This window comes from Scyliorhinus canicula, chromosome 4, assembly GCF_902713615.1.
Source record: "Scyliorhinus canicula chromosome 4, sScyCan1.1, whole genome shotgun sequence".
Taxonomy (NCBI): domain Eukaryota; kingdom Metazoa; phylum Chordata; class Chondrichthyes; order Carcharhiniformes; family Scyliorhinidae; genus Scyliorhinus; species Scyliorhinus canicula.
In genome coordinates this window covers 15,407,217-15,417,568 of record NC_052149.1, presented here as the reverse complement: position 1 = coordinate 15,417,568, position 10,352 = coordinate 15,407,217, and the positions used below count along the sequence as shown (strand labels likewise).

Below are 10,352 nucleotides of genomic sequence, written 5' to 3'. Positions count from 1 at the left end.
AAGAAGCTTGACACCATGCAGGACAAAAGAGCCCACGTGATTGCTACCACTTCCACAAGCACTTAATCCCTCCACCACCGACATACAGTGGCAACCGTGTGTACCGTCTACAAGATGCACGGCAGGAACTCACCAGAGAAACATAGACATGAATTTTCATGAGTGTTCAATGTTCGTCACTCAGAGAGTTGGTGAGAAAATCGTTCCCACTGACTCCGACATGCCCACTGCCATCTCACACTCTAATGAACATTGACGACAGCAGGTGGGACTTTCGTCCTCACTTGGAAGATTGTCCGACTGCTCTCCAGCCCACCAGACACAGTGCTACAGTGGCCAAAAAAAGCACTGCAGTGTTGTGCCCGAGAGTAAGCCTTATCTTAACAGCACAATCCCGCTCTTTCCCCATACCCCTTGCTGCCTTTAGTGTCTAGAAATACATTTGTTTCTTAAATATACTCACTGACTTGCCCTCATGTGATAGAGAATTCCACAGGCTTACATCCACCGAATGAAGAAATTTCTCATCACAGTCCGAAATATCCTGTCCTGTATGCTAATACTGTGACCCCCCCTTGTTCGAGACTCCTAACTAAGGGAATGATCATCTCTGCATCCAGTGCAGGGAAGACAGAACTAAAGTAGTTGTTTAATTGCTCTGCCATGTCCTTGTTCTCCATTATAAATTCTTCTGTTTCTGACTATAAGGGACCTACATTTGTCTTCACTAATATTTTTCTTCATACATACTTGCAGAAGCTTTTACAGTCCGTTTTTATTTTCTTGCAAGTTTACTCTCCTACTCTACTTTTCCCCTTTTAATCAATCTCTTCGTCCTGCTTTGCTGAATTCTAAACCTCGCAAAATCCTCAAGCTTGGTACTTTTTCAAGAAACGTTATATGACTCATCTTTAGATCTAATACTAGCCTTAATTGCTTTTGTTAGCCATGGTTGGACCACTTTGCCTGGGGTGTTTTTGTGCTAGAAAGTTTACTGTTGCAATGTATGTAATCCTTCCTTAAATATTAGCCATTGCCGATCCACCATCGTGCCCTTCAATGAAGTTCTGCAATCTATTGCATCAACTCACCCCCATGCTTTCTTTCATTTAGATTTAAAATCCTAGTTTTGGATTGGACGACATTATTTTCTATCCCAATGTCGAATTCCTACTTGCTATGATCGCTCTTCCCTAAAGGTTCAGCGCAACCAGCTTATTAATTAACCCCTTCTCATTTCACAATACCAAATCTGGGATAGACTGTTCCCTAGTTGGTTCTTCAACATACTGGTAAAAAATAACATCCTGTACATAATCCAGAAATTAATCCTCCACAGTATTACTCCTAATTTGGTTTGCGCTATCTGTATGTAAATTAAGGTCATCCATGAGAACTGTAGATCCTTGTTGCATGCATCTCTAATTTCCTGCTTAATGCTGTCCACTACCTTACCCCTACTGTTTGGAAGCCAGAGACCACTCCCACTAATGTTGTCCACCACATTTTGCTTAACTCCACTCAGGCTGATTACACATCCAATATCCTTCCCCACTACTGCACTGACGTCATCATTTACTAACAATGCCACCCCACTTCCTTTTCCTTTTTGTTTGTCTTTCCTAAGTATTGAATACTGGTGGATATTCAGATCCCAGCCTTGGTCACCCTGCAGCCATGTCTCTGTGATCATAATAAAATTGTACCCATTTATTTATTTATTTATTTTAAATATAAATTTAGAGTACCCAATTAATTTTTTCAAATTAAGGGGCAATTTAGCATGGCCAATCCACCTAACCTGCACATCTTTTGGGTTGTGGGGGGAAAACCCACACAAACACGGGAAGAACGGACCCAGTGACCCAGAGCCAGGATTGAACGTGCGACCTCGGCGCCATGAGGCAGCTGTGCTAACCACTGCACCATCGTGCTGCCCTAAATCGTATCCATTTATAACTACTTGCTCTGTTAATTAATCTACCTTACTGTCAATGCTCCCTTGATAAGGTAGGGGACAACACTAATCATGAAATTAGAGATGCATGTAACAAGGATGCTACATTACTTGTGTGTGCCCTTAATCTGCATGTAGATTGGGCAAACCAAATTAGCAATAATACTGAAAAGGGTGCTGATTGGTTACCAAGTAGACTCTGATTGGTCAAGGTATTGCCATGACAACGCACCTGGGAACGATTGTCCCCCATACCTTTGTTTTCAAGGTAAAAAGAACATGCTCATTCATCCCGCCTTTTTTCAAATGAAACAAATCATGGGGTTTAATAGCTCCCTGCATCATTCTCAACCAATCACATTCAGTTTAAGATGGGAATTTTAGGCTGTGGGGCATTCACTGTGGGGAGAGTTTAAATTAGGGTGACAGCCCAGACGCTGCTGAAACATTTCTTCCTGTCTTTGTCACTGCCTGCCTGGAGCATTCCAATACTCTCTTAGGTGGTCTTCCAACTTCCATTCTTCATGAACCCAACCTCAGTTGCCTGGTTCCTGTTCCACAGCAATTCCCACTCTCCCCTTACCGTTACCTTCATTGACAATCCTCCAGTGCCTCAAATTTTAAGCCCTTGCCCTTGTGTTCAAATCCCTCCATGCATTCCGCCCTTCTTCACTGTGATTCTCTCCAATGCTACAACCACACCCTCTAAAGCAGTCCTTTCCTCTGACTCTGTCCTCTTTCTCACCTCTTGGCTGTGCCATTGCTGGCAGTGTCTTGATCTGCTTATGAATAAACATGTCCTTTTTGCCTGGAAAATTGAACAAAAGCATGGGGAGGCGGGGGGGGGGGGGGGGGGGGGGGGGGGCGATAGATCCCAGGTGCATTTTCTTGGCAACACCTCATCCAATCAGAATCGGTTTGGCAACCAATCAACACCCTTTTCTTGTGCAGTGTCAATTGTTGCTCCCTTTGAAATTTGGTATACTTGCATTTGTCCTGATGAGTGCAACGGAAAAAACTTCAACAGCATGATTTTATTCAGTAATATTGAGATGTTTGGTGAATCTGGTTATAATTGAAGCCTGGTTAGATGGCAGGCAAGGGACTGTTATCAAGGCATGGATTGCAGACGAGTTGTTTGCATTTTCTGTCCTGCAAAATAAAATATGGTTTTGATTTAAAGGAGCCTAAGGGGTGAAACCACTCCTGAAAACAATGTGAACTAAATAGCAGCTCCACAATCATTGTGAAGAAAATGTATGTGGAAGAAAATAATTCTGTAATAATATCGAAAATCAAATGGTATTTTATTACAGCAAAGTCTAAAGTTTTAATTTAATGCTTAGTTTATTGCAGTACTGAAATCAAGGATGACTAATTATATCTGGCTCTAGCTGCTGTGCTTCCTAACTGGGCAATACTTTCCGATGATGTTTGTTCGTTACAAGACACACAGTTATGGCAATTATCAGGCAAACAGCAATGACAACCCCACCAACTACCAGAACAATTTCCGTGATGTTAACAATTACGGTCTTGTCAGGCTGGGAAGCTGGGGGAGGTGTAGTAGTTGGTGGAAGTGTAATAGTTGGAGGAGGCGTAGTAATTGCGGAAGGTGCAACAGTTGAGTTAGATGGTCCAGGTGTAGGTGGGTCCGATGGGACGACAGAGGGCAATATTAAAGCAGCCTGTGCTATATTTGATAACTCAGAAGTTCTATTTGCGTTATCGAATGCACGAATCGCAAAGTAAATCACGGTCCCATTTTTCAACTCGATGTTCTCAGAAACGGTAAATGTTTCCTCGGAACTGGCTGGCTTTGGTCGCAGGTCGATGGTGTTCACACTTTGAGCATTTGGAAAATCATCTTTCAGCTGTGAAAAACTTTTGCTCAGCCTTATTTCATAGGAGGAAGCTAAAAGAAGAGAAATAAGAAATGTGAATGCAAGTTAATGTTTCGCATAGGCCCTCTGACGGACTGCCGAATTTGCTAAAATAGATAAATGAGGCAATTTGTGACTAGGAGCAGAACGGCAAAGCTGGGAAAAGACTGGAACAATTAAAAATCTTTCAGTCCAACGAACATTGGCCGGAATTCTCCGACCTCGCCCCTGGACTGGGGTTCTCCAATCCCACTGCAGTGAAAGGAGTTTTGACCGAGGGCCAAATTTCCGTTCTCGCTGGTGGCGGGGGAACGAGATGGGACAATCCCAGCCATTATCTGTTTAGCACTCTCCCACTGTAATACTCGGTCAATATTTGAATGACCTCTCCCCTCACCGTTACAATTTTGGGTCTGCCTTTAGTAGTCTCTAAGGTTCAGTGGGACTGTGGTACCGTCTATAAGGGCCTTATTTCTATGAGTGCCTTACAGTCAGAAGTACTCCCAGCTCATCATCGAGTTCTCCAATAGTGGAACCCAGGAACGTGACCAAAAGACATCCTAGAGATCTAAACTCAATATCATGGCACGGTAACACAGTGGCTGGCACTGTGGCTTCACAGCGACAGGGTCCCAGGTTCGATTCCCGGCTTGGGTCGCTGTGTGGAATCTGCATGTTCTCCCCGTGTCTGCGTGAGTTTCCTCCGGGTGCTCCAGTTTCCTCCCACAAGTCCCGAAAGACGTGCTTGTTAGGTGAATTGGGAATTCAGAATTCTCCCTCTGTGTATACGAACAGACGCCAGAGTGTGGCGACTAGGGGGATTCTCACAGTCACTTCATTGCAGTGCTAATGTAAGCCTGCTTGTGACACTGATATAGATTATATATTGATGTTATTATATTATATGTACTGATCTTAACACTGAGTGGGGTTGTGCAGGAAAGGGCTTATTTTTATATGGAAGATCAGCCTCCCGCCTAAACCCTTGTGAGGGGAATTGCAGAACAATGTCGCACAACCATGGGCATCAATCTGTTATTTCCAAACCAACTTGTAAGGAACCCATTACCCCTCCTCCTCTTCTAATTGATTTTTTTCTTCCTGACCATTGTATGCATAATTCAAGCTGAGAAACCGGGTTCAAGAAAATGTATCAGTTGACGTTAATTCCATTCTTTCACATGGCTGCGACTCATACAAGTTGTTTCCTCGAGTTGAAGAACTCACTCACTCTTTAAACATATTTAAGACACAATGATAATGCAAAAGGGCAGAGTCTTCAGGAAGTAGTGGTGGTGAAACAATTTAATTCCTGATTGGGAAGCAGGAAGAGGAGAAAGAGTCAGACGTTATCCTGTGGATTTATCATTTGCTGCTCCAATGTCTAAGTTTATCCGGTGAATAGTTGGTCCATGCAGACCTTACAATTCCAAGTTTTATTTCTTCAGTTTGACAGGTCACTGGGGAGATTGCATCTTGAATAACGTGTGCAGCTTATATAAGGAAGTGATTAGATGTGTTGGAGGCAGCTCAAAAGAGGTTTCAAAGAATCATTGAATTAACGGTGCAGAAGGAGGCCATTCGGCCCATTGAGTCTGCACCAGCTCTTGGAGAGAGCACCTTACTTAAGCCCGTGCCTCCGCCCTATTCCCATAACCCTGTAACCCCACCTCACCTTTTGAACACTAAGGGCATTTTATCATTGCCAGTCCACCTAACCTGCACATCTTTAGACTGTGGGAGGAAACCGGAGCACCCGGGGGAAACCAGCAAAGGCAGTGACCCAAGCCGGGAAACGAACCTGGGATCCTGGAGCTGTGAAGCAACTGTGCTAACCACTGTGCTACTGTGCTGCCCACATGGCTTGTTTGATTGATACCTGGAGCAAGCGGGTTGTCTTATGAGGGAAGCTTAGACAGACTGGGCTAGTTTCCTCTGGAGATTAGAAGAGTGAGAGGTGACTTGCTGAAAGTGTCTAAGAACCTGAATGGTACTGACAAGGTGGACATGGAAAGAATGTTTCCTCTTGTCGGTGAGTCCAGAACTAGGGGGAACTGCTTTCATTGAATCACTACTGTGCAGAAGAAGACCATTCGGCCCATCGAGTCTGTGCCGACCCTCTGAAAAAACACCCTATCTAGGCCCATGCCCCCAGTCTATCCCCATGACCGAATAATCCCACCCAAACTGTTGGACACTAAGGGACAATTTTTAAAAATTCATTTACGGGATGTGGGTGTCGCTGGTTAGGCCAGCCCATCCCGAGTTTCCCTTGAGAAGATCGTAGGGAGTTGCCTTCTTAAACCGCTGCAGTCCTTGAGGTATAGGTGTGCTGTTAGGGAGGGAGTTCCAGGATTTTGACCCAGTGACAGTGAAGGAACGGTGATATATTTCCAAGTCAGGGTGGTGAGAGACTTGAAGGGGAACCTCCAGGTGGTGGGGTTCCCAGGTATCTGCTGCCCTTGTCCTTCTAGATGGTAGTGGTCGTGGGTTTGGAAGGTGTTGTCTAAGGAGCCTTGGTGAGTTACTGCTATACATCTTGTAGATGGTACACACGGCTGCCACTGTTCATCGGTGGTGGAGGGTTTGAACGTTTGTGGAAGGAGGAACAATCAAGCAGGGCTGCTTTGTCCTGGATGGTGTGGAGCTTCTTAAGTGTTGTTGGAGCTGCACTCATCCAGGCAAGTGCCGAGTATTCCACTACACTCCTGCCTTATGCCTTGTAGATGGTGGACAGGCTTTGGGAGGGGGGGCGGTCAGGAGGTGAATTTAACATGACCAATCCACCTATCTCGCCCTTATGGGACAGAGATGGGGGGAATATTTTTCCCTGAGAAGGTTGTGTGACTTTGGAACACTCTGCCTCAGAAAGCGATGGAGGTGTGGGGGGGGGGGTCATTGAATATTTTCAAGACAGAGATAGGTTCTTGTTGAGGAATGGAATCAAAGGAGATCAGGGTAGATGGGGAATGTGGAACTCAACACAATCAGGCCAGCCATAAATCTTCTTGAATGGAGCGAATGGCCCACTCAAGCTCCTATTTTGTATGTTTGCATGTTCGTATGACCTGTGTTGAGTTGGTTGTTCATGGGCATATAGTACACAACAGTTGGTCATTTCATCCTTACATTATGAAGCCTGATCTCCTTGTGCTCCATCGCCATCCAATGACTTACGAAAGTTAGGAGATGTGGACATTGGAATGGGTTTGGTTGTGAGGACTGGCCACCAGCACTCCAGCAATGATCATCGTCAAGACTTTCACATGTATGATAGTGCCGTGGGTAAGGACCCAGCAGTGCCTGACACATGCTCCAATATATCTTTAGCAAGGATTCAATGCCTTATGGAAACGTACGGATAGGGGGGCAAAATTAACAATTAGATTGAAGACACTTTCATTTGGGCTTTTTAAAAGCCAGTACTTTTGGAAAGGACGATAAGGGCAGTTAAAAACTCCAGATTAAATTGCTACCATTGATCTTTTTAAAAATAAACTTTTTTGCAAATGTTAACTTAACTAAATGTTTCATGGTGGCAGAGATATGGAGGTGAATGAAATATCTCCCGAACTAAGCAGCTGTGTGTCTGAAATCGACTGAACAAGGCATTGACCTCTTGTCCCAAAGCAGGCTGAGAGCTCAGTGATAGAATCACTCATTGTATCATCTGAAATATAATTTACCATTTCCTTGATCAAAGTCATCGCCTGGTGCTGTCCACTGCAGCTGTATTTTGTCTTCAGTTATTGTTGCTGCCAGATCCATAATTTTACTTGGAGGGTGCACGTCAGGAAGAGGTCCTGGAGGAATCTGGCTTACAACACAGGCCCCCCCCGATTTCACCCTGTTGAAGCTTCCCAGTTGCGTCTGAGAATCGTCACCATCAACTGGAGGCTTTGACGGGTTTGACTGAATATGGCCTGGAAGGAAAGCGAAGAAGAATACATTTCAGCAATGATCAGAACCCCTGCGAGCCCATCCCTATTTGCCCTAGAGAAGGCGGTGTTGAGCTGCCTTCTTGAACCGCTGCAGTCCACCTGACACAGCTGCACCCACAGTGCTGCTTGGGATGGGCTGTTGTCAGTTTCAATGGAGCAATGACAGTGAACATTGACAGTTTCTGTTACATTACTGCAGCAACATCGGAGCCAACAACCCAGTCTGCTTGTTCCAGTGTACGGCAACTTTGGCTCGCTAGCCAGATGTGAAACAACTAACATTTATTTAATGCGGACAGGGCGAGATTCTCCGCCTGGGAGACTATGGGCAGGATTCGCCGTCGGCAGACGCCAGAATCGGGAAACACGGAGAATCGCACGGCAGCTGGAAATTGATTCCGGCTCCGGGGGCCAAATGGGATATCACGCTCCGGCCCCTCGACAGCGGCGTGAATGCGTTCTACACTGCACACCAGCGTGGACACGCAGATCATGTAATAAACGACGTTGGCATATTATTAATAGGCCCGGCCCTGGTATTCTCCAGTACTCCAGCGATACTCCACCTCCGGCAGGAGGAATTACTGTGGAGAAATTCACTTGGATTTAGATTTATTGTCACGTGTACCCAGGTACAGTGAGAAGCATTGTTCTGTATCCAGACAGATTGTTCCATACATGAAAAAACATAGGACATATATAAATACACAATGTAAATGCATACACACAGGCGTTGGGTGAAGCATACGGAGTTTAGTGCTACTCAGCAGAGAAGATGCATGGAGAGATCAATTCAGTCCATAAGAGGGTTATTCAGGAGTCTGGTGTGATGATATTCATAAGCAATCATGTATATAGTGATAGACAAGACCTCCAACCAGCTAGTGGCAGTAGAGAACAACTATGTGACAAGGGAGTTGGTAGGTGGTCTTCGTAGTGGATAATCACAATTTGTAGGAGCTCTTAGATTATTTGTAATAGTTAGTAGTTTTTGATAATATTCTTATGGTTATCTAACTGAAGTAATTGTTCAACAATAAAACTTTAAATAGTCAAGAACTGGATGTTCTTTAGTGCAATTATTCCGATTGGACAAGCACTAGAACGTAACAACTAGTAATGCGGGAAGAAGCGTTTTTGAATTTGTCAGTGCGTGTTCTCAGAGTTTTATATCTTCAGTCTGATGGAAGTGATTGGAAGAGAGAAGAAGCCGGGTGGGAGGGGTCTTTGACTGTGGTATATAACATTGGGAAGCAGGCGCCATGGCTGCTGAGGGACATGGAAGATGTAGGACATGCTCCCAAAAGCGCAACTGTCGGCTGCTGGTGCTGCTACTGGCTCGACGGGTATATGCCAGGGCCGGAGTGGGTAATGAGCGTGACCAGGGGATGGGCTGTGGGGTTAGGCTGACTTCCCGGCATGGGCTGCCATTGCCACGGCCTGCAAGGCAGCCATCTTGCTGCACACCAACAGGTCGGCCACTGTGGCTTGTGGCGGCGCTGAGCGACACCGGCCATACAGGTGCCCCCACCCTCACCCGGGCGTCACCCTGTTGACTGGGCATCAGACGGAGGGGGATGCCCACAGTAGACCCCACAAGAGGGAACTGGCAAGGGCCTCAGAGCATACAGTAGGCATGTGTAAGGCCAGCCACCGGTACCTCTGCCGGCAGGGACGGGTGCCGGGGTCAGCGGCCGCCCCGGTGCAGGGCACCAACGGGGCCAGGGGTGGGGTGCGGAGGGCAGATAGCTCATTGGAACGGCTGGGGCTGGGGGTGGGGATGGGACAGGATGGGAGGGAGAGAAGCAGGGGCAGGGGCTGCAATGCGGGTCACCATGTAGCCTATTGAACCTAATCAGGCACGGGGTACCTACCGTGCTAACATGTCGGCACGTTCCACCCTGCAGACAATGGATTTTGGTATCCAACCAGGCACGGTCGCCATCGTCCTACATGCCACAGCCCTGCCGGATACACTGAGGCTGTATGATTAGGAGCTGCTCAGGGAGGCCCCTGCAGAACTGGAACCTGTCCCAAAGGAACAGGGGTGAGCCAATGAGGGTGGAGAGCCGGCCAGCCAATAGGTCGAGGAGGAGGTGGGAAGGTGAAGGCGCATCAGGCCTCATGTATATCAGTAGCATCTGTCATTCGAGGACCTGCTGGGCTGAGTGTGTTGCTGAAGACTCCGGCTGAGCAGGGGGACAGTGCGACATCTCTGCCAGATCATGGCCCATCTGGCACCGCGGGGGTATGGAGGAGGACACCCACTCCCGGTTGCCATCAGGTGATGGTCGCCCTGGACGTTTCCGCCACAGGGTCCTTTCAGGAGCCGGGTGGGGATTAGTCCGGGATCGCGCAGACCTCGGTGCACAGGTGCATCTGTGCCATAATGGAGGCTCTGTATGCCCGTTCGGCTCAATACATGACCTTTGGCAGGGACCGAACTCACCAGGTTGCCCAAGCAGCGGGATCGACAGGACGCAGGTCCCCCTATGAGCACTGGTGCATGAGGGGGTGGTCTTCACGAACTGAAAGAGGTTCCACTCCATGAACGTGCATTTGGTGTGTGAC

At 46.8% G+C, this 10,352-nt stretch overlaps 1 protein-coding gene across 1 annotated transcript in view; it reads right to left on the bottom strand.

Annotated features, from left to right (window-relative positions):
* Positions 1 to 3,240: 3,240 nt before the first annotated feature.
* LOC119964374 (calcium-activated chloride channel regulator 1-like) overlaps positions 3,241 to 10,352 on the bottom strand; it is a 28,666-nt gene continuing 21,554 nt past the window's right edge. The window contains 2 exon segments of the mRNA XM_038793767.1: positions 3,241 to 3,872; positions 7,527 to 7,763. Coding sequence (XP_038649695.1) covers positions 3,364 to 3,872; positions 7,527 to 7,763 — 746 coding nt within the window. The 3' untranslated portion in view covers positions 3,241 to 3,363.